General features: G+C 44.6%; 1 protein-coding gene across 1 annotated transcript in view; it reads left to right on the forward strand.

Annotated features, from left to right (window-relative positions):
* KSR1 (kinase suppressor of ras 1) overlaps nt 1-23,895 on the forward strand; it is a gene marked incomplete at its 5' end in the record, with an annotated part of 75,759 nt that extends 51,864 nt beyond the window's left edge. The window contains 17 exons of the mRNA XM_082328427.1: nt 421-892; nt 2,323-2,327; nt 4,283-4,343; nt 5,457-5,540; nt 6,125-6,186; nt 6,293-6,399; nt 6,711-6,879; nt 8,153-8,194; nt 9,164-9,218; nt 9,952-9,997; nt 11,039-11,418; nt 12,326-12,422; nt 13,194-13,327; nt 13,778-13,909; nt 14,163-14,298; nt 14,655-14,788; nt 20,595-23,895. Of these exons, the coding sequence (XP_082184553.1) occupies nt 421-892; nt 2,323-2,327; nt 4,283-4,343; nt 5,457-5,540; nt 6,125-6,186; nt 6,293-6,399; nt 6,711-6,879; nt 8,153-8,194; nt 9,164-9,218; nt 9,952-9,997; nt 11,039-11,418; nt 12,326-12,422; nt 13,194-13,327; nt 13,778-13,909; nt 14,163-14,298; nt 14,655-14,788; nt 20,595-20,673 (2,195 nt within the window). The 3' untranslated portion in view covers nt 20,674-23,895. The remainder of the gene's footprint in view (nt 1-420; nt 893-2,322; nt 2,328-4,282; nt 4,344-5,456; nt 5,541-6,124; nt 6,187-6,292; nt 6,400-6,710; nt 6,880-8,152; nt 8,195-9,163; nt 9,219-9,951; nt 9,998-11,038; nt 11,419-12,325; nt 12,423-13,193; nt 13,328-13,777; nt 13,910-14,162; nt 14,299-14,654; nt 14,789-20,594) is intronic.
* Between the last annotated feature and the right edge of the window lie 409 nt (nt 23,896-24,304).

Genomic DNA, 24,304 nt, shown 5'->3' on the forward strand with positions numbered 1-24,304 from the left:
CAGGGTGCCAGGTTGGATGTACAGATTTGTCTAAACGGATTGGCACCAAATCCACATAGGCTTGCAGTGGGATGTGGGTGCCTGTTTTATGTAGCTTTGTATATCCCACCCTCTTCAATAGGGCCCCAATCTGTTAAAACTCAGCCGATCTTAGAATATAGGACCTGATTTTACCTTTTGAGATACATAACTACAGATAGGAAAGAAGGTTAGTTACTGCCATTCGTGTTTTAAAGGTTACTTTAGCTGATGCCTTAGATGGGTGTCAGAGGAGGAGACACTAGGCTTGCACTTTGGCTAGGCACAAAGCGGGGGGAAAAAAAACCCACCTTATAGCCTAAAGCAGTGTGATGGGGTATGTGTATATACATTGGTTTTTCTTTTTAATCAATCACGAACATTGCTACGGTTGGTGAACAGGTGGGGAGTTAAAAGATGATGTGCTGATGAATCTTTCTGAGGCACGCCGAGAGAACAGCTCTACAAACTCGACCGAATCTCCCTGCTCCTCTGCGCCCACATGGACTCCCTCTGCACTGCATCTTCCCAAGGGCAACAGCCAGCAGGCACGTTCTGTGTCAGTATCTACAATCCCATCTTCAGATTCTCTTGCCTCGAGTCACGGACCTTCTATCTATGCAGAAAACCTCCTGGACCCTTTTGCATTCCCCGCACACAGCGGAAGGTTAACGCCAAGGACTCCTCACAGCATCACCATCACTCCACCAACCACTCCTCAAGCCAAGAGACGGCATAAGTTGAAGCCACCACGGACTCCTCCTCCCCCTTGCCGGAAGGTTTTTCAGCTGCTACCTAACTTTCCAACCCTCACAAGGAGCAAGTCCCATGAATCACAGTTGGGAAACAGGATAGATGAAGTTTCTCCAGTAAAGTAAGCCTGACACTTACTCCTTCCCCAGGGGCACTGGTGGGCTCTGTTCATACCAAAGGGCATTCAGTGCTCCAGTTCTGACTGTCAAAGAGCTGGTGTCCAGTTGCCTCGTCATGGTTTCACTGTAATCTGAGAATCTGGATCAGTGGGATATTCTAAGATAACCACAACACCTGCTTGTTAATAGTGCACTTTACTTGAAATTTATTTGGATTTACTTGAAATTGCACCTGCTGGGGAGGTTGGGATGGCTGCTGCTATTAAAGGGCCCCAACCAGTTCTTCTCAAGCATCTAGTAGCCAGTTCCACGTACTAGAATTCTCTTCTTTTGTTAAATGTTCCTTACGGTTCAGGTGGCTGGTATCCATTTATGTTTTTATCTTAAGATGTAGTTTAGCTGCTAGTGTGAGCTATAAAACATTTATTACAGTATAGACAACTATAGCTCCATAACAAGACAACTGGTCTTAGGCTACACCTTTTTTTAGACTGAAACAGGCTTTGAGATATGCTTTTTTTGTGTAGGTAGGATGGAAGGTGCTAATCTAACATTTAACTAATAGTTGAAACTGGGAAAGAAATGTGCCTTCGAAAGACTCTGGCTGTCCCTAAACATCGCAGAGACTTAGGTCAGCATCCAAATTCTGTAGCAGGCACTGGATCATTACAACTTACCCTAACTCTTTGACTACCTGGAAGAGTTCAAAGAGCCTGTTCTACTCAGGACCTTTTTGCCAAAATTACATTTTTATATAAGGGGAACTAGCCCAGCTCAGAATGGAATTGAGATTTTGGGTGTGAGCGTTAACAGCAAAGGGCTGTGCTTTGAGGCTGCAGTACTGTATTGCCTGCTGATTGACATGAAACAGTTCATTATAAATGCGTAGCCGTGTAAGCAGCATAGTATTCTTCCACACTGTGAGTGCATATGAAGTGTACACTAAAACCTGCAAATTACTAAATGTCTAAATGCAGCAAGTAAGCATCTATGGCCAAGGCACAGCTTTGTTTTGAAATTCAGTGGTAAGACCTTGGTTCTGCGGTGATCTAGGTCCTGTTGATTAAGTCTGATAGGAATTGCAAAATGTAGCACTTCAGTGACTGGGGCACTTCCATGGAGCCTGCCAGCTGACTGAGTTGTGCAGCCCCATTAACACTTCTCGTCTGCAAGCCAAAATTCAGGTGCACTCTTGTACACTTCACTCCTCACGGGCTGGAGCTGGAGCTTTACCCAGCAAAGACTGCCATTTGTAGGCAGGAAAATACTGGCTATGCAGCAACTTCAGGAGCCTGTGCAAAACCAGAGATGTTTGTAAACATGACCTCAGATGCTGCAGGAAAGAGTTTCTGCTCTAGCAAAGTGTGTATCCTGTCACATGAATACGAGTGTCTAAAAAAAAAATATTTTTTTTTTTTTTTTCTCTCTGTAGGTTTGGTAAGAGATTTTTACAGGGCTGTCTTCGTTTCATTGCTGAGAGAAGAACCTGTCCTTGTCAACTCTCTGTTGATCATCCCTGTGCAACCTCTGGAGGCCCTCAATAGGGCCTTCTATCCCAGAGTTTCTGTTAACAGGAGCTTGGCCTACTGGAGAACTGCAGGATGTTTACATGGGCTTTTTTGTACCTGGTATTTCTTCAGATGACAAATGCAAGGAAAAGAATGCTGATGTTCAAAGGGTTAAAGCAAGGGGGTTGGGTGTAATTGCTTGTCTGTGACTTCAGACAGCTGTTACTGATGCCTCTTGGTACTAGAAATAACTTCATATCTAACCATTTAGTACCTTTGGATATTCATTGCCAAGTATCTCTGTAATGAAATTAGACAGTTGCGTCCAAGCTTCTGAGAAACGCTTCAGCATGTGCTTAAAGGTGGAATGCTTCCTCTGATGTTGATGAGTCTATTCATGTGTTTCATGGCTCACAGGACTAGGACTTGTGTTTTCATCCAGTAACTTATCAATGCCACTTAGTGTTCTAGCTATCCTGATGTGACTATGTGTGTCTGTCTCACACAACCTGTAACCTTGGAAGCTAATGGAGAGGGATATGAGCATCTTGGAAGGTGTCTCGCCTTTTTGTAAAGTATAAAAGTCCAAATAAGGACATTATAGCACCACGTAGATCTAATGCCCTTTAAAACAAAAATCCCAGGAATTACTTTCAGAAATGAAAAACCATGGAAAGAAAATTGTAAAATGAAAATGCAAGCAGAAATCGGAGCATTTCTCTGTGGAGAGTGATAGAATGTCTGCAATAAATAAAAACGGCATTAGAATAAATTCAAACAGAAAATAAGAATTTTGGTGCTTCTATGCATATAGTCATATTATCTGTTTTAAAATCTATACTGTAGGCTCTTTTAAGTCCCATTCAATTCCAAACATTTTTATATTCATTAGGACTCTTCAGTGAGGCTTTAGCCATCTTAACTGATGTTAACAGCCATCTTAACTGATGTTAACAGCCATCTTAACTGATGTTAACAGCCATCTTAACTGTTGTATTATGATTGATTCAGATGACTGTGCATTTGGATGGCCACACTAGGTCAGCAATATTCTGTGGAAAAGCAGCTAGTCTTTCCAGCCTATTCTAAGATGCTGAAGACCAGAAATGCCTTTAAAAGTTCACTGGGATAATGATAAAAAAGAATCTGGTGCCATCTAGGGTCAAATAAAGAGACTGGCTTTTCGTAAGCATTGACAGTGTCCAGCCTTGAAGCTGTGTTGATACTTGCAGATTTGAGTTTTCTCCAGACTTGCAATACGGCTATAGATTTAATTCAGGAATTATGCCAGAATCGTAGTATTTGAGAGTTTTCAGGAAGTTATGTGGTATAACCACTGGAGTGCTGGACTGGCACTGTGAAGTCTAGGTCTCCCTTTCTGCACTTATCAGCTAGCGAAGTGATCTCACATAAGTCTTTTTATTCTTCTGGGTCACACTGGCCCTGTCTATAAAATGGAGATAAGAATTTTCAGTGTAAAAGAATATTCTGAAGTCTACTGACACTGCATGAAAACTGGGTGATGGTATTTGTGGTAAACCAATTGGAGATAAAGTCTGACTTTCCACTTTGTTTTAAGAATGGCCTAGACCTAATCGGAGAGACTTCTGTAATCCCTAATCGTAAAACATAACGATTTAACAAAAAGAAGGAAGAATTACGATTCCACCACCAAATCTTACATTGCCTGCATATGAAAGCAAATAAAAGAGTAGTATCTGGTAGTGGCATTACAGCAGAAGGCAAACCAATCTCAGCTGTGCTACCTAACAGTGCCATGGCTACTAGTCCTTATCTATGACAGTGATCGCTTTGTTTCTGTCTAGACTGGTAAGCATGCTTCTGAGTAATGCTTCCCTAAAACATCCTTTTGTTCTCCATCAGAACACTCCCAAGGATCCCCTCAAACGGTACGAAGAGACTTTGGCTTGGCTGTAACACACAGGTAAGCAACACATGCCGTGGGAGCCACAGAGGAAACAAACTGAGGGGTCAGACCAGGACAGCACCCTCTTTAGTGCGTTTGTAGCAGTCACGACTCTAAGATAGGTTTGAAGTTGGGTCGGGTGCCTCATTTGCCAAGTGCAGCCTTAACTATGTGTTTCAGCTTAATTTCTTTTTAATATATGCACTTGAAATCCTTTTTACAAAGCCAATTGACTCGTGATTCCATAATGACTAGCGTACCAGCAGTAGCAATGTTGTGTATGGGTTGATAGGACCAAGCATGCCAAATGTGTAACAATGCCTTTTCTAAAACACTTCCACTGCTACAAACGAAAGGGAAGCTGCTCCTTCCTCCTTATGTGGAAAGAGCATATATTTCCCTTTTCCTCCCTTGTAGCTTCCTGCATCCCCCCTTCCCAAACCCAAACCAAAACGGGGCCAGCCAGTTCTAATGCCAAAAAACCCTATCTGTTTCATGTTCTGGTAAAAGGGATAACACTCCCACCACCACCACCCACCCACCCACCACAAATTGGGTCCCAGTTCTGCAGAGATGTTCAGGTGACCATACCCAGCAGCATGTGACATGAGGAGGGACACCAGCAACTGAGAGGCAGCACGTGCTCATGGGCTGGATCTGCACTTGGAGTGTGTGCTGGCTGCTCCCTCTCGGAGTACTTGCTTGGTTCATGAGGTGAAGCTCAATTCCAGTCTGAGTTGTTTTGTTTTTTTTTTTTTTATGAAAAGAAGTGATGTTCTATCACTTGGATATCTTTGATTGCATGAGGCTTCAGATCTGTAATTGCTGAGCTGCAGCTTTGAGGACCTTCTAGAGATGTGTGTACCTGCCCACCCTGTCTGCTTGTCAGAGACTCTTCTGAGTACCTCTCAGCCCTGTTCCAAGAGTGGAGAACTAGATCTAGCAAGAGGCCAGCAGAGTTGGTGCCAGCCTTCTTTCAGTTGCTTTTGATCAGAAAAGTGAGAGGTCTTTTCCACAACACCACTTGCCCTTTTCAGAAAGGGCTAAAGGATTACAGCCTAACTGCCTACAAATGTTCATTTTCCTTTAGACACCGGTTAACATAATTTTCCCCTTCTTGTCTCCACTTAGGTTCTCTACAAAGTCTTGGTTATCTCAGATTTGCCAAGTCTGTCAGAAGAGCATGATGTTTGGGGTGAAGTGTAAGTACTGCAGGTGAGCACACAGTAATGATCTTTTTCAGAAGAACTTTGCATTCAATTCATTAAAGTTTGCCAGTGACAAGTATCTCTTGACATGATGCACTCTTAACAGTGGGATCACTTCTTTAGTCAGCTTCTGAACTGGCAAAGTGATGCTTTGGCACAACTTATACTTAGGTTGGCAGCCTGAAACATAGATGAACCAAATTTATTTCCCTGCCACAGGCTTCCTACCTGATCATGGGCAAATCTTATAGTGGGAGCTGGATACCTAAATAAGAGTGAGGATTTTAGTTTTTGCTTGTCTGTCTGGGTTGTTAGTCCAGAGCGCTGAGATTTTAGTGCTTCACTGTCGCAGGATGAGTGTCGGTGAAAGTAAGTATTTTAAAAATAAATCAGATGCTAAGATATGTATATGGCTTTCATTAGCCTAATGACACACATAATAGGATTCTTCATATGAATGCATGCTGCTTTGGGGCCTGGAGCATTCCAGAACTCCCTCTGAGATTAGCATAAGAATTACAAATTAAGCGTAGGCTTCCTCTTTTTGGGAAAGAACAAGTTGCTATTTAACATGTAATGTTTCTCTTTCAGATTAAAATGTCACAACAAATGTACTAAAGAGGCACCTGCTTGTAGAATACCCTTCCTTCCCAGTAAGTAATTTTCTACAAGTTCTTAGCATTTCAATGTAATTGATGGTATCACAAGAATAAAAAGTCTGATTAAACTTTTTTCCTCCCTTCTCCAACCTGTTTTCAGTAACAAAAATAAGAAGAACAGAGTCTGTCCCTTCCGATATCAATAATCCAGTAGACAGACCAACAGAACCACAGTTTGGAACTCTTCCCAAAGCACTAACTAAAAAGGTACGCGGTGACTGAAGCGAGTCTTGTGTCTGTAAGTCACTGAGGAGCTACGGTAAGGAGAGGTGGCAGCGGTACCTTGCTGGTTGGAGCAAGAACGGCACCTTGAGCTTTCGCTTTGCAAGGAGACTTTGCTATGTGACATTTTCTCCTTGTAAAACATAGGTTGTGCACAGCTCCAGCTGCTTATTCACTTAGAAAACCTATGCGATGATCGAGGCTAGGGACAGCTTTCCTTCTTCTGTTGTTCAGTAAACACTGAGGGGAATTCTTTTTTTATTGTTTCCTCACGAGTTACTTCCCTTGCTTTGCAGGAGCATCCACCAGCAATAAATCATCTGGACTCTAGCAGTAATCCTTCTTCTACAACCTCATCCACACCATCTTCTCCAGCACCTTTCCAGTCTTCCAACCCTCCCAGTGCAACACCTCCCCCAAACCCATCTCCTATGGGCCAGAGGGATGGGCGATTTAACTTCCCAGGTAAACTTATCTTTTTCAGGAGACCTCTGCCAAGATCAGAAAGGCCTCTGTGCAAGCAGAGGCTGACCAAGACTTCATAGGTAGTTGCAGGTTTCTGAATACATGGTTGTGTCTTAAGTGAGGTGTGAAGGTGTATCTGGTTACCTGATGAAAGAAAATGGTCTGTTCTTAACAGTTTTTAAGTGGTATCAACAAAATACCTTTGCAGGAGACAGATTATTAAGGACTGCTGGCACCTTTCTTAAATAATTTGATCTTTCTATTTTCTCCTTTTTTGAAAAGGACTGAAAAAAAAAGTATTCTTTCTCCTCCCTTTTCTCGTTGTATTGTAAAATGCATGCTGCCTGCTGTGTTTGGTCACCACTGGCTTTAAATCATGAGTGAGTTGATTGCTAGAGCAAAATGTGAAAATGAGAACTGGGATGAACTATTGTACCAGTCCCTTCCAAAAGATAACTAACAATCAACACTCATTTTTAAACCACTGACATACACGTACGGTGGAGAAGAATTTACCCTACATACTTTACAGATTAAGGACCCAAATGTGCAGTCTTTACCAAAGTTGATAGAGGCAGGGATCTCTGACAAGAGCAAAGATTTATGTAGTGAGAATAAATTTAATTCCTTTGATCTGGAAATGAAGTCACATGCTGCTCACTAGCTGCTACATGTAGCTTTCCACATTGCTATATTTTGCGTCAAGCTTTTGATCTGTGAGCGAAAGTTGTTATTTCAGCCTACTCAAAGGAGCAAAAGCAGAGCCAGCTTAGTACAAGGATTGTACTGCAACTACTTTGTATTAGGACATACTGCTCAAATTCACTGAAAGAAAAAAAATGCTTGCAGATGGCTCAGGAGCTTCAGCTTCTCTGGGTGCATCTCTGAAAAGCTGAAGATGTGAGAGAGCACTGAAGCACCAGCTTTTACCTGGGCCTGCCTTTTAGCATTCCTGGGTTCTCTAAATTTGCTTTGGCCACTTGAAGTCTGAATGTGCTGTTTTCCCCCCAGACTGTTTGCTTATTGGTAACATAGCTTTCATTTGATAAGTACCATCTGTCATAGTCTTCCAAAAATGCATGTGCTGAAATTCACCCCCTCAAGCAGGCTGATAATCTACTAATCTGTTTCCCAACAGTGAGTTGGGACTAATTCATTGAATGCATATGGGGCACTTACTGATGATCCTCTAACTTGTTTGTGTTTTTCTTTTTCTCCTTGTAATTTTTTTTTGCTGTCCTTTTTTTAAAAAACAAAAATTAAAAAAAAAAAGCTGCCTACTACATTCAGCATAGACAACAATTTATCTTCCCAGGTGAGTTGATTGTTTTCATTCTACTAACCAGCTTCTGCTGCCAAAAAGTAACTTGTTTGTAAACTTCTGCATGCTGCCCAAGAACAATAATACTGCTTTAAAAAAAAAAAAAAAGGATCTAAAACAATTCAAACTTTCTCTTATCTCAGTATATGATTCAGGCCTCTCTCTCCTAACATGAGGTAGTGATGTGATTTATGTACTAAGGTGAAACTTTGAATAGTCAGTTGTAAAACAGTAGCTTTCTGCTGTGGGATTCTATACACAGCCATGTTCTTTCTTTAAAAAGGCTCACTTTTGCGGTTGTATAATTAGCTAGTAGGAATGGATACTGTCAGTTCAGGAACGCTGAGCTCACCTTTGTGAACTGCGGCTTTTGCCTGTGGAATTTAAGAATGATATTCATATGTGGATTTGCATATACAAACTTTTCTCAGTCAGCTGTTCGTGAACCCTTAGAAACAGCTTGCTTGTTTCCAAAGTGAGAACTGATGATGTAGGATGCCAGGTACAGAGTATTTATTCTGAATTTTTGAAGGATTTGCGACCCAAGCTGAATTTCCTGTGCACTGGTGACACTGGACAGACTAAGTGCAGTTGGAACACATGACCTGCAGTATAGATGAATTCAAATGTCCTAGTTCTGCGAGGATTTAGATATTTCTGGTTGTCCAAGGCAACTTGAACTTGTGTGAGCAGTTCACAGACAAGGGCTGGCCTTGAAAGACATTACAGATAAGTAGATGAATGGGAAGAAGACTGGGCTTGGTCAATATACAGGCATGTAAGTACGAGGAAAGATGAGCATAGGTTTAAAAGAATAGAAGTATAAAATCATTTTGTCTGTGGCTGAGTTGACTTTATAAGTCCTGAATAAGAAGCAAATTATTGCTATTGCAATGTTAAAACTTCCAATCTATAAGAGAATAAAGTGTAAAAGATGTATTATAAATGTTTCTACTTTCCCAGAAATTCCCAGTCCTGCACAAATAGCACAGCCTCCAGAAACAGCTGCAGACACTAAGTAAGTATAGTTTTAAATTCTTTTATTTGCATAGTGTTCCCCTGATGATCTTCAGATCAGTCTGAAAGCGCTATGTTATGACCAAAACTGAACTTATCATCTGAGAACTCACAGGATAATTTTAATCGGCAAGGGTGATAAGGGTATTCCCAGTTTTATAAACCTGAACACGATATTTACTTTAAATCGGAGAGTAAGAAGTCCACACCTTTAATATCTAGTTATGGTTATGTATGCATTCCCGAGATCAGAAAGGTCCGATGAAATATAAGTTACAGAGTTTTACGATTAAAAGAGCATGACACACTTAGCTGCAAGCAAACATATTTTTAAGGATCTGAGTTGTAGGGCATGGAAAAGATTTTAGCCAGCATTGGCAGCACTCAAAATTGCTTCTCCACTATAGGTGTTTCAGTAGTAGGAACAGGAGTATCCATTACTGGAACACATTGTAATAATGCTGCCATGCCACTGCCAAATCAATTCCTGCCACTTAATCATTGAAAATCACTTCAAAGTCTTTGTCCCTCATTTGCTAAAGTAAGCTTAGAAAGTCCTTATCTGATAAGTGGAGCAGTAATTGTATTTTTCTCTGACCTACTATAATGCTATCAAGATCTGTTCTCTATTTGCTTCTTTCCACTCCACTAATGGTGTATGTAGCAGCCCACTTTTCTAACTCAGGTGCATATACAAACATTATTTTCACTGTAAACCTGTCTTCTCTCGTTAGTGCTCATGAACAGCCAGACACAGATGGAGTTGAATGTGAAGCAGAGGTAGGTTTTCTGGTTTGCCCTTTTGTACAATCAGAAATGCCATGTTGAAAGTGCAATAAAAAAGTTGTGGCCCTGGAATTACAAGTGGAGACTAGCTGTGCCTTACCTCAGTTCCACTGAACTGTTTGTACTGCAAAGATCTCAGCTGAAAATTCATGGTTTCTGTAGCTAGGCTGAAACATTTAAGTACTTGTAACAACACTTAACTTTTTCCAATCAAGCTAAGATGATATTTTTCAAACTTGTGGCTCGCTCAGTTTCTCACAGCTGTTTTTACATTACAAGAGCTGCTGGAGTTATGAGGTCTAAATGCTTTGCAGACCTCAAATCTGCAAGTAACGCACGTGTAGGTGCTACCTGTGGTCACATAAGCCCATGCTTACAGGCTTTGCTTTGCAGGATCTACCATGAGCTAATGTTTTGCACAGAAAAGCCTTTCCATATCTATTCACTAGACTCTGATTTTGGTAGTGCCTAAGCACATGTTCAGCTTGTAGTATGAACACTGAGATGGGTTTCTGTAGGGATGAGTAAACCTGTAGAAATAGAATCGATGATTTCAGCAGAAATTACTGGAATTTGGATCAAGCTTGCTGATTTTTGAAGCATTTCTCCCTAAAAGAGAATTTTAGTAGTCGGGGGGAAAAAAACCACTAAACCCCACCCACATTTATTTGAAGAACAAAGAGGTTCTTGACCCTTTCTTTTAGAGTGGCCTTGTAGTATTTTCCCCGCACTGAAGGCCAAATCCCGAGAGATGCTGGGTCCCTAGATGTTAGTGCTGGTTCTACAAATTTAACTCCATATGGGATAAAGCCTTTCTTGTCTTCACCTGTGTGCACTGACATACAGAAGATGTATGTCTTTATGTAGCCTTCTGAGATGACTGTCTCGCGAGGTGTATTTCTAGAACTGTAGTCAAATGCGTACATCCAGCCCCCTGAAGGTCTCTCAAAGCAGCCTTTGCTGCTGGCTGGTGGGCTGCTTCTGCCCCTCAGATGGGACTCTCAGCATATATTTCCCTTCTCTTTTTGAAAACAGGTGGAAGAACCAGAGACTAATAAATCAGAACCTGAAGATGATGAAGATGAGGTGGAAGATTTGCCAAACAGACGGCCACGCTTGCAAGGGATGATTTATCGCAAACCTAGCCAGACCAGCGTCTACCTGCAAGAATGGGACATTCCCTTTGAACAGATTGAACTGGGGGATCCTATTGGCCAAGGACGATGGGGGAAGGTTTACAAGGGAAAATGGCATGGGGAGGTGGCCATCAGGCTGTTGGAGATAGACGGGAACAATCAGGATCATCTCAAGCTCTTTAAAAAGGAGGTGATGAACTACAGACAGACCCGGCATGAGAACGTGGTGCTTTTCATGGGAGCATGCATGAACCCTCCTCATTTAGCAATCATTACCAGGTAAGGATATAGCATCTTAGTATTATTTTTAATATATATATTATATCGATAGATAACATTTATTTTTTATATATAAAAATAAACCTCTCACTGCAGTCAGGAGGTGGCAGACATGAATGCAGTCTCTGTTGCTCAAAGTTTTAGATACTAGGGTTGTCTCCTTTTAGGGAACATACAATATTTTTTGGCAATTTTCTTTTTATTTTTGAATTCTTAAATAATAAAATTCAAAAAGCAGGAGAGAAAAAAATCTGGAACGTAATCTGCCCCTGTCATCTGCTTCCAGATGGTTCCAATTCAGCAAAGCGACAATAAACCAATGTGTGAGGCTGAGAATGCAAGTTATCTGTTCCTTTCTGTTCCTCTTAGGGACACTTGCTGATTAGGCAAAAATGTTACTAATTTTCTCCTCTCTTCTGTTTTCAGTATTTAGTTGAGATGAGGATCAGTTAGCGCCTAAATAACAGCTTTTAGGGATGTTCACATGCAGGCTGAATTTAAGTAAGGCCAAGGGCATGCCATTCTCAGTCTGGCAAGGAGGTACTCAGCCATTTCTAATTGCCAGTTCCAAAAGCAGTTTCCTGCTTAAGTGACCGGTAGCAGCAGCAGCAGAAGCTGGTGCTCGGATTTTGAAAATGGGACTTCAGATATAAGAGCAATATAACAACAACTGGGCCTCTGAAGAAATACCTAAGCATTTGTTGCATATCCTTGAGCATGCTTTAACAATAGGTCTCCTGTACAATTGGGTCCTTAAAGTCCTTCAAAATGGCTTCTCTCAGCAGTGGAAGAGGGCTGGGATTCTGTCAACATGATACGAAAACCAACTGAACATCCAGCGTTACGTTCTTATTTCTCTCCAGTATTTAAAGACCTTTTTCAGGATTGTTGTTCCTCTTTCCTGTAGCTTCTGCAAAGGAAGAACGCTTCACTCGTTTGTAAGGGACCCCAAGATATCCCTGGATATTAACAAAACCAGGCAGATAGCCCAGGAGATCATTAAGGTAAGGGTACATTATGCTAACAGAGACATCCACTTTCTGGGCAGTGCCTCTGTAAGTCTCAGTAGCCCGACAGGGTGTTGCAGCAGGAGATACTCAAAGTTGGCTGAAAAAAAAGTGCTGATTTAGTGGGCAGTAAGCTAAGGGCCTGTAAGGAGGGAAACAGAGCTTTTTGCTTGTCAGTAAAGGGCTGGGGAGGGAGAATTTAGATAAAGGGAACAATGAAGAAAGGTATGCCGGAGAGGTTTCCTTCCCCGTCTCTTTTCTTTATTAGTAACTGCAGCTAAGTTAATGCCTTCTGAAGTAGGTGGTATTTTCTCCCAGATTTGCACAGTGCTTTCTGTGCTTGTTTTCAATATTTCTCAACTAAAGAAGCATTTCTAAAGTTGCTGGGTGTTTTTCTGGCAGAAATATCCTGTGAATTGAGTGAGCAAACTTGTGTCAGTTGTTCATTGTTCTTAGACATACAGACTTCTTCAGAATTGTGAAGTGCATAGCCACTTAATGCTTCAACTAAGAGTGCCCTTCCAGCAGCCCTCCTATGCAAAGGATGAAAAACAATTCAGAGGTTGCGCACTAAACTAAGGTCTGCTCCCTTGCAGACTTCCCTTGCACCCTTCCTGCGTAAGTCAGACAGCTGCTGGCTCCCCACTTACAATTAATCATTTATGCTGGAGAAATGAGAGTCAATGTGTCTTAGAAAGCAAAGCATGCCCAGAGTTAGAGGCTTGTCAAGAATAAAAAGAAGTTTACGTCTCTGCATGTATTTCCCAGGGCATGGGCTATCTTCATGCAAAGGGGATTGTACATAAGGATCTGAAATCCAAGAATGTGTTCTATGACAATGGGAAGGTTGTGATCACTGACTTCGGATTATTTGGAATTTCGGGTGTGGTTCAGGAAGGAAGGTAAGTGCTTCGTCCAGTTCTAGAGTGATAAATAATGATCAAATGGGGAAACATTTTGATGCGTTACACAGTACGAGTGAGGAGTGTTGACTTGCTTTAGTACCTACACGTGTTTTTTGGAATACACACTTTGTTTTCTTTTTTTTTATTATTTTTTTTTTTTCCTAGCAGAGTTCTTTCTACAATTCCCATAGGACAGAGCTAGGAAGTTATGTATGGAGTAAGACTCAGAACACAGAACAAAGAAAACTTTAAGCCCAAGAATGAGCGGGAGGGTCAGGCTGACACATACGTATTTTTTAATATGGCAAGAAAATTAGAAAGGAAATGTCAGTGAAAACATTGGAGTAAATAATATCAAGGCATTAGGTGAAGCACAGGTCTGGTCCATACGCTGCTTCTTGACCGAAGCAGTAGTGTTTCAGTACTACTTCTTTCTGTTGAACTCAGGAGGGAGAATGAATTGAAGCTGCCACATGACTGGTTATGCTACCTGGCCCCTGAGATTGTTCGCGAGATGGCCCCTGGGAAAGATGAAGACAAGCTGCCTTTCTCCAAAGCTGCAGATATCTATGCCTTTGGGTAAGAGAGGAACACCTAAGAGTACCATGGGAGCTCATTAATGAGATTTGTTACAGGCCTCAGCCTTGTGAGTCAGTGGTCCTCTTCTCACAGACTCGCATTTTTCTCACCTACTACAAAAGTCCTGGGCGGGAGGGATTTGCTGCACAGCCTGATACACCTTCCAGAGCTTATCTGAAGAAAATGGAACAGTGTCGGGGTTTTGTATCTTTCCCCTAAGAGAAGGCAAAGGCTTGATTTGTTGATGTTGCAGGACTGTGTGGTATGAGCTGCAAGCAAGAGAATGGCCTTTCAAGAACCAGCCTGCAGAGGCGCTCATCTGGCAGATTGGAAGTGGTGAAGGAGTGAAGCAAGTCCTTGCAACTGTTAGTTTGGGGAAAGAAGTCAACGTAAGTACCTCAGTTGCAGGAATCCTTCCATATAGCTATTTATGAGGAAAAGAGGGAGCTGCTTAAAGAGGAGATTTATTTTACTCTTATTATAACTCTAAAGATAAACAGCAGGAGAGAGAACAGATTAGCCTGGGACCCCAGGTTAGCTACTAAGCCTCTGCCCATAACTGTCATATAGGAATGGACATCCACCGGTACACAGGATACTGTTTGATTTTAAGAATGTCCAAGACCTCTGTTAAACAGTGTCTCTGGCTGGGCTCGCACAAATCACAATGTTCAGTCAGTTGCTGGGTCTGCACCATTGACCTGTGAACTACGTGGAGATAATGAGCCACAAATATCCTTTGCAGGAAATTCTCTCAGCGTGCTGGTCATTTGATCTCAGTGAGAGACCTAGCTTCACTGTCCTCATGGATATGCTTGAAAAACTGCCAAAATTGAATCGTCGGCTCTCCCACCCAGGGCATTTCTGGAAGTCTGCTGAGTGAGTATTTGCTGCTGTTAAGAACATTTATGCCGCTCAGAATTTGCTAACTGATCATTTCTGTGCTTTATTTTGCCTTCCTGAGGGCTGTCAAACCCTCTTTGGGAGAGTAACACCATGCTGTTCTGCTTTTCTAGTTACTAGGAAATTATGCAATTGAGCTTGCGTGCTTCAGACAGTGAATTTCCTACTTTAACATATTCACCTCCTTCCTTCGGTAGATTACTTATCCAGCTTTATGTTTGGCTTCAGAGAGTATCTACCAGCATGGAAAGGGCCCACACTGACCCCAAAGTGGTCAGAATTTCCCCTATAGTGGCTGGTTCTGACTGGGGAGGGGAAGGACCAAAGACTGTGCCCCCGTTTCCCTTTGAAACTGAACTGTCCAATTTTGGAAGAGTCCTAAGCTCATAGCCTTCCTCAAGGAGCATGGAGGAAAAAAATCCAACCCCCTCCTCCTCTTTATGGAAGAGCGCCCACTTTGCACAGGCAGATAAAGAAATGCAGCATAAGTCCTGACTCAGAATAATTGACTTCTGGGGAAAAAGACAAAGTAGGTGGTAATCATGTGTCGAGTGATTTAAAAATCCTGAATATGCAGTAAAATGACAGCTAGGAACGAATTGCAATGTTTGCACTGAATCTCTAAGTTGGAATTATGTCAAGATCTGGACCAAGGAAAGACAAATCATGAGAAGTCAGCATAAATCCTTGTCAGATCGTGATACTTGGCAAGTCGCTTTCTGTGTTGCAATTGGGGAAGAAAGTCTCATACAATCAAGCATCCATAAACTGTCAGAACTGGAAGAGGTCCCTCAAAACACCTGATTGTACATCCCACGACATCTGTTATGACAGACCAGACCAGAATATAAAATGGATGAGCATAAAGCCACAAGGCCTAAAACTTTCAGCCTCCCTTCTCCTGAGGGACCTGTCCCTCTCAGAGAAGGATGGTTCCCAGTTCCACTTCTACCAAAACCAAGTGGAAGCGAAGCAGATACAATTTCTGGAGCCAAGAGACTGAAACCCCCACCCCAGACCAGTTTTATGTCAGTTGTCTAATCTCCGCTGCTGACCGCTGTTACCCCGCGCAGCCCATTTACCACATACTTTGCTCACCGTTTATTTTCAACTACTGACCCCCTAATATTTATTTTCTCCTTTTTCTCCTTTTTTTGATATTTAATCTACCCCTTTATTTCCCATAACCCTTCATGATCTTCCTGCAATACCTTATCATAACTACCTAAATGCTTCTGTTTGCTTATCTGGTGACTGTCACGGCATTTTGTGCTTTGGTGGGTGCGGCTTGTTTGGGGTTTTGGTTGAAAATTTCGCCATTTGTCTCTTACGCAATTTCCCTAACATTTGTACTGGATCCCTGATACATTACAATGTCTAACAACTTTAAAATTTGGTATACTGCTCCAAGACTGTGGCCTCATCTTTATGCAAAAGGACACTATTATCAGCAAAGATTGAATGCTTACTACGCACTCATGGATAAGTAGAACTGCCTGGTATTTTTCCCATAGACTAGACAGGTACATATACATACCAGAGCACGCATTTTGAAAAGGTACAGCAAGGGGTTGAGAGCGCCTTACATTTGGCAGCTGTTCTTTGCATCATCAGTTTCTGCCTCTGTGTGCTGTGGAACGTAGCTGGGAGGCAGGGTGTCCTCCTGCACCCCGAGCACTCGCTACTCCAGCAGAGCTGGCACAGCGACGCTTCAGTCCCTGTGATTTCAATTGCCTAGAGTTTTTTTTAAAATGCAAATTTAAATAGAAACCAACAAAATCTGAGCTAAAAAATGGACCTGCATGTAGCTGCTGCTTCTTATCTGTCCTTCAGACACAATTTAAGAGAAACAATCTTTTTTCCTCTTCTGGCCTAAAGCATAGCAAACCGTGTTTCCAGGCACAGCTTGCGTTGGCCAGATCTACACCCAGCTACCTTGAGTACGTGCTTTTCCATTATCCGTTCCTTCAAGTCATCCAGCGTCACTTGGGACATTTCTTCCCATTTTTTTAAACTAATCCTCCCTTGCCTCAAAGAAAGATCATTGTATTTAAGTCGTGTTATGTTACAAAGACAGCAGTTCTCTTGCCAGGAGATTTGCATGATACAGCAGTGTCCTTTGGTAATGTTTTTTCCTTTCTACAGAAACACACTGTACTCCAACACTGTGGTTCTGTGCGTCAACACTTTCATGCCCTCATTTCTCCATACAATAAGATCTACTTGTGTTGGATCATTAACTCTGATGACTGATTTGACATCTCACCTACCTGCCCAGGCTGCCTACTCGCTCCCCTGCAGACAATCACACTCTCGCACTGTCCTCTAACGTCACATTGGAAATGCATTTGAAGTAATGCTTCCCATTTGGGCAGTCAGTTCATGAGAATGCTCTACTCCAGAGCAATTTGCCAAGTGATTATTTTGGATTAGCGTTTCCATAGGGAATTATTCTTGAACAGCATGCGGAACTGCAGAATGATGTCTTATGCCATAGCTACCCTAATTATTTTTCCCTGGGTAGACGGACCGGCACCCCCCTCCGCCCCCACAAGTGGGTCCTGTCAGTTTGCATACATTACTACTTTTTCTCTGCTCAAAGCATTTAATAGGGGAGAAGTACTTTAAGTGTCAGTATTCATTGTCAGCATTGACAGCTGAATTAGCGCGCGTTGAAATGAAAGCGCTGGCAGCTCGGGTGTTGTTCATCCCCTGCAAACTGTGTTATATTCACATCACACTTGGGAGGCTCCCTGCAGCCACGCCAGCCAGAGACCTGCTCAGATTCAAAACCCTCTACAGACACGTTCACGTCCCCTCTGACAAATCCTTTGAGAAACGTTGCACTAACCCCGTGCTTTATTCTGGTGTAAGCTTTATAATATGTAGTTCTCAAGGGCTTGCTTTAAATAACTGAAAACTAACTCTCATGGTGTCTTTTTCCCTTCCCTCCCATATTTCTTTGTAGGTTATAGCTACTGGTGCAATAATGGGCTCCACCTTGCATGCTTCCATGTGTTGTATCCTAACCGGCAACTTGGACAATCACCTTCCATTTAAAAAAAGCAAAAACAAACCACGAAATTAACCCATGGACATAATCAACACTTTATCCGAATTCTCCTTTTCTGCCTTTTTCCGCTTGGTGTGGGCTGTTAGCTTGAATAACAACTCCTGTCTGCAAGAAGTTACTGTCTAACAACGTGACCATCTTTCACTTCTGAAGCGTTTCAGCAGGCTGTAACTTCCTCCTGGAAAGGGTCTCGTGATCTGCTCTCTAACTAATCGGGTGCAAGCAACAGCGCCTGCTGCCCGTCCTGCCCCGCAGGCTGGGCGTTTTCCTCAAACTGGTGGGACTTGCCACAAGTCTCAGGAGGCAGAGGGGTGCAGTTTCCTAGCTGCAGTCTGAGGTTATGCCTGTCATCCGTAGTGCGGGACTGTGGCTTTGTGACTGAAGGTAACAGGTACATTCTCACAGGCACAGCTGATGACTGAACGCTCCGCTTGCACTGCGAACCAACAAGGGTTAAGGGCCAGATTGTGCCGGTTCTCCCTCGGGACCAGAGCCAGCATTGAAGGCAGGGTCAGTTTTGTCAGGGGCTGGATGAAGCCGGTGCAATTCTTGAGTGGAAAGAAGGATGGTCCTTGCTCTGCTTGGAGCAGATTGCGGTCCCTTAGCCTACCGGGGACCAGGCCACAAGTGGTGTCCAGAACTGGCCCACGTGGGTCAGCTGGGATCAGCTGCAATGCTGTGTAAAGAGGAGGAAAGCAAGAGCACCCTTCGGTTCTTCCTTCTCCTCCCCTTGCGAATCCAGTGCTTTGAATTTTATGATTTGCTTCTGTTTACGTCCCCTGTTCAGCAAAATGTCTGACTTAACGTTAGGGGCTTTGCAGAATTGTAGGTAACACAGCAAATATGTGCCTTTCTAGAAAAGGTCTTTTTTCATTCTCTACTGATTCATGACTTTGAAAAAAATATCTTGTTTCAGAGGGGAGAGGGTAGGGACAGAGGATAATATGCACCAAGAACCAGAGACGTTTTTACTGTCTTCACTGAGGACGAGCACACCCACATATTCATTCTCTCAGAAGGTCTCCTGCAAGAGTTCACATACGGAGGCTGTCTGCCTTGCCGTCCCCTGAGCCTGTGTGTGTGTGTAGGAAGGCATTTTGAAGTGAAAATGTTTTAGCGATGCTAACAGTTTAAGGGTGAAGGAAAAGGCATCTTTATGTACTTGCTACAGCCTATAAAGAGGAGCAAATGGGTTTGGGTTTGTTCTGTTGGGTTTTTTAACCAATTGACGTACCTTGTCACAACGCCCCTTCCTCTTAAAAAGAAACTTCTGTAAGTCATTTTTTCCTTCCCTTCTAATGCTGTTGGTCTGGGCCCATCGCCCCGGCCTGGCCAGGGCCCTCCAGCAGATCAACGCTCCCGCCCAGCTTGGTGTCACCTGCAAACTGACTGAGGGTGCCCTCGATCCCCTCGTCCAGATCCCTGATAAAGACATTAAACAGAACTGGCCCCAGTACCAAGCCCTGGGGAACACCACTGGTGACCGGCCGCCAGATGGATTTAACTCCATTCACCACCACTCTTCGGGCCCAGCCATCCAGCCAGTGTTTTACCCAGCGAAGAGTAGGCCTGTCCTTGGGTGGATCCCATCCAGCCCCATAGACTTGTGTGTGTCTGGGTGGTGCAGCAGGTCGCTGACCATTTCCCCTTGGATTATGGGGGCTTCATTCTGCTCCCCGTCCCTGCCTTCCAGCTCAGGGGGCTGGGTGCCCCCAGAACAACTGCTCTGACTCTTAAAGACTGAGGCAAAGAAGGCATTAAGTACCTCAGCCTTTTCCTCATCCTTTGTCACTGTGTTTTCCCCCACATCCAATAAAGGATGCAGATTCTCCTTAGCTCTCCTTTGGTTGCTAATCTATTTGTAGAAACATTTTTTATTGTCTTTTATGACTGTAGCCAGATGAAGTTTTAATTGGGCTTTGGCCCTTCTAATTTTCTCCCTGCGTAACCTCACAACATCCTTGCAGCCCTCCTGAGTTGCCGGCCCCTTCTCCCAAAGGCCATAAACTCTCCTTTTTCCCCGAGTTCCAGCCCAAGCTCTCCATTCAGCCAGGCTGCTCTTCTCCCCCGCCGGCTCGTCTTTGAGCCGGTGACTGGCGTAGGAGCAGGGCACACCCCGCAGCCGACACCGGGGTGGCAGCGTGTTCCCGCCGGAGCTCTGCATCCATCGTGGTGGGTGCAGAGCGTAGAGAGGCCATGGCTTTCTGCCGGGTGGAGACCGTGGCTCCCTGGTCGAGCTGGCAGAGCTTCAGGCCCCGTTGGTGGTGCTCCTGGCTGCTAGCGCTGCCCAGGGGGGGCTTTCATGCCTGGGGGGGCTCGGCCGCCCCTGCTCCTGGCCCTGCCCGGGTCTCGTTGGCCGCTGTGGCGCGAGCTGCGGGCTCCTGGCCGGTCTCTCCAAGGAAACCAAGCGCCCGTTGAAACCAAGCGTAGGGCTTCCACCCACCTTAGGTACTTCGGAAAACCTCCCGTTTCTCCAGTATGAGGCAGATCAGATTTGTGCTGTATGTTTCCACTGATGAGGTTAGCATGAATAAGTTCATGTGTTTGCTGCTTAATTACTTAAGCCTCTTTTCTGGGTGATCTGAAGTTGTACGAGATCAGAATCTAACCCATTTTAGTTCCTTTTATAGGACTGTAGCTTTGTAAGAAAAATTAAAAATAAATAACTCTTTCCCCCTCCCTTCTCCTCTCCCTCCCTACTCTTTTCAGCATTAACAGTAGCAAAGTTGTCCTGCGTTTTGAAAGATTTGGCTTGGGAATCCTGGAACCAAGTAATCAAAAGATATAGCATGGTGTGTAATTGTCTTGTGGTAACGTTGTCTGCCTGCTTACACAAAGCCTCAGAAGTCTTCACTGAACCTTCCAAGCTATGAAAGTGGTGCAGCCGCAGCTGAAAGCCGCACGACCATCAGTTCACAGGCCTGTCTTGTTTGCAAAGTCCGAATTCTGCCTGAGCACCAGCAGTTATTTAAAGAATGTTTACATGATACTTTTGTGTGAACTATATTTTTTTAAACATAATAAACGGTGAATTGTTTAACTACAGCCATTCTCAAATAGCACTGAAAAAAAGAAGAACTATTTCTAGTTCCTTCTCGTGTCTGTGGTAAATAGGAGCTATCTTCTGCCTTCGAAGTATTTGTTTTCCCTGAGAGCAGCGGAGCTGGCTCGTTTCAGCATGGCAACGCGTCCAGTGCGAGGGGGTGGAGTTCCAGATCGCATTTTTCTTTCGTCAAGGTAAAAATCAACCTCACGCTGTGATTTGCCCACACCAATCGTTCAGCTCTGAGGTTTGTGCCAGCAGGGTTGGGCCAAGCTCTGGCTTACCCTGCGTTAGGTTACACGGGTAGAAACCTCCTTCTGCTAGGAGTTTCTGATCGTGTAGGCTGTCTCCATTAAAGACTCAAGCGCTCTTCTACACAGAACTCACAATAAAAGCTGCTTGTTCTCGTACAATCCCGTAGGAAGCTTAAGACTTGCTGGCCTTTAGAAAAATAAAACCGACTTGTTATAGCTCTGTACACAGGGGCCTAATTCTTCTTTTGAAGTTTGAGGCACAACAAATTCTAGTCCCCTAAACCTTTTCTTTTAAACCCCTTTTTCTTTTCTGGAAATACCACGCTGACCAACCAGACTTGGCTCGTACTGCCCTAGTCACCATTTCATTTGTAGAAGAAAAGATATTTTCCAGAGCTGCAGGGAGAGGCGGGAGAGACGCGAGAAGGGAAAAAGCCATCCCTAAGCAACGCGTTAAATAAGGCCTTGATGCCCAGAGCTTGTTAAGAGATTCAAAGTCACCCCCCTGCACACACACAGTGTTACCAGCTCCTAGAGCTGGTCACACTTAAGTTTGCAAGCTGCTGTTTTAAAAAAATTAGTACTAATTTCTTAGGAGAAACTAAGAACAGGTATCTTGCAGCAGGTTACATCAGGGTCTAGAGGACCTGGCTCAACCCAACAGCTCTGACTTGTTGCAGAGGTTAATTTCAAGACAGCCCCCGCCAACGTGCGACACGCAGGTTATAAAGGATCCGTCTGATCGCTGCATTTCAGGTGACAGATGCATCATCCCACTGCAAGTGAACTGCAAGCAGCGTTAGCAAAGGCTGCCTCCCGTTCACGTTCCCGGGCGCCTCCGGCCAGGCAGGGCCGTGGGAGGGCCCGAATCGCGCAGTGACCGCTCAGATCCTTCCTGGCCTTGCGCTGCTTGGGTTTGCTGAGGTGGTTCATTAGGGCTCCCGGGAAGTCCCCAAATGTCATTTCTGCGACAGCACTGGTACCTTACGCACCCCCCTCTACACCTTGCACCGTCACCACAAGGGTCTGACGTGAGGATCGCAGGGAGAGGAGCTCTGAAGTCCCCCGCGAGGCCGGCAAGGGGACGGGCCCTCGGGCTGACTTTTGTGGAAAAAAAAATCCCTGAGTTCTGTTGAGCAGAGCGCTTCACTGCTACTCCTATGTGCAACTCAGTTCTGTTCTCTTCCAAATATTTTGATAGAATTCTTTTAAATGTGTCTCAGCTAGAAAAGAAAGAATTGGTTTGGCGGTAGCCACGCGTGGCGTCGCGGTACTCTCTCAACCTCCTTCCTCTCCCCCACCGGTATACAGCAAATAACCCCCTCCGAACAGACGGGGTGCTGCGCCCGCACCACCTGGTTCTCTGCAAGGCCTGCTACTCTTTGTGCTCTCTCAATAATTTTGTGTGTCAGCGGTTTTAAGCAGAAGTTGTTTTCCCGGCAAGCACTGCTTAAATAACAACGGCACAGCACAAACCTACCGCGGGGAGAAACGTGCTTTTTGCCCCGGTAACATTACGAACCCCTCGGCCGAAACCCCCCTAGGCTTCACTCTGCGTCCTGCCTTCGCGAAGAGCAGAGGCTGCTGCTGGATGCAAATCGTTGCTCTGTAGCCCTTCGGCCTGCTCCGTCCTCGAGCGCGGCAGCAGCCGTGGTGTGCTCCTCGCTCGGTTTCTGCATCTGTGTGCATAAAGCAGGGCCCGAAAGCTGGGACACCCAGGACTCAGTGTGGGAACCAGTGGCCAGCCTGCAAACAGGCAGCGTTTCCTTGCCGGTCAGCAGCAGAAACGCTGCTGCGCAAACGTGCAAGAACTACGCTGGGAAAGCAATATATTCTCAATTTTTTTTTCTAAGAAGATGACTGGCTGGGAGGAGGACAGCCAGCACTGGGACGACCAGCCAGGTTAAAACAAAATAATAAAACCCAAAAAAACCTAGCACCCTTTGTCCTCCCTACGACTGCCCTCAGGCGTAATTCCAACACTGTCCGCGGAGACCTGCCGGCCACAGGGCTGCGTTGCCGCTGCTCCTCGGCAGGGCCTCGCGCCCCTTCGTGCTGCGCCCCAGGGCGCGCTGAGCCCGAGCAGCGCCCGGAGGTGCCCCGCCGGGACGCTGCCCTGCTGCTCGGGGCAGGAGGGGCTTCAAAACCCACCTTCAATCAGGAGATTCGGGATTCTAATTCAACCTGACCTTGCTTTTGTGCTTAACACCCATAAATTGCTCTCAAAAGCAAAACCCGGCCTCCTGGACCCAGCGCATCAGAGAGCAGAGACCGATTCCCCGCTCTGGGATGATTTTTGTTTTAATCAGCTGGTGTAAGACACCCGGGAATCGATGGCAAGCAGCGGAGTTGCAGCGCGGTGGAGAGCCGAGCTCTCTTGCCCCGCAACACGTTGCGAGCCAGGCACCCGCCGCTCGCTTGCGTCGGTTCACGGTCGCGCGTTCGGTCCCCTCCTGCGCTGGCGCAAGGGCGCGAAGCGCGGCGAGCCTGTGCCGCGGCGGAGTTGTAAATGTGAAGCTGGCTGTACGATGCTGCTACAAAAGCCACACGTCAGTAGTGAATGTAAATGGAGTCTGTAATATGGTAAAAATGGACACATTTTCTTTTCAAATGTGATGTAAACTTTGTACAGTAAAAATTTTTTTTTTTATATTTTCTATCAACTGAGTGTCTTCCAGAATTGCTATTAAATTAATTAAAAATTGTTAGTATTACCAACAGTTTCTGTATTAGTTTATGCAACCAGGAAAAAAAAAAGTGCACTCTATGCTAATGAAATTCTGGATCTGTAGGAACCTTTTCAGTGAATAAATCTTTGCTCTGGATAAAGCGAGTGTTACAGAACTGTGGTCTGGCCTTTTTCCCCCTCACCTACGTGGAGCCAAATTAAAACGGGAGCAGATTTCCAGTAACACGGGGCTGCGTAGGACAGCCGGTGCTGGGGGACCCGCGGGACGCCGAGGCGTCGCACCCCTCGCCGAGGCGAGCGCAGCAGCGGCGCTGGGAGGCTGCGGGATTCCAGGTGCTGTCGGGTCCTAGGGAATTCACCACCAAGAGAGAAACCCGAAAAGCCCTCAGTGCCTTTCCACTCTCGTTCACCCTCGGGGAAACGGTGGCCCCGT

The sequence above is a fragment of the Platalea leucorodia genome, assembly GCF_965183815.1.
Source record: "Platalea leucorodia genome assembly, chromosome: 16".
Lineage (NCBI taxonomy): Eukaryota > Metazoa > Chordata > Aves > Pelecaniformes > Threskiornithidae > Platalea > Platalea leucorodia.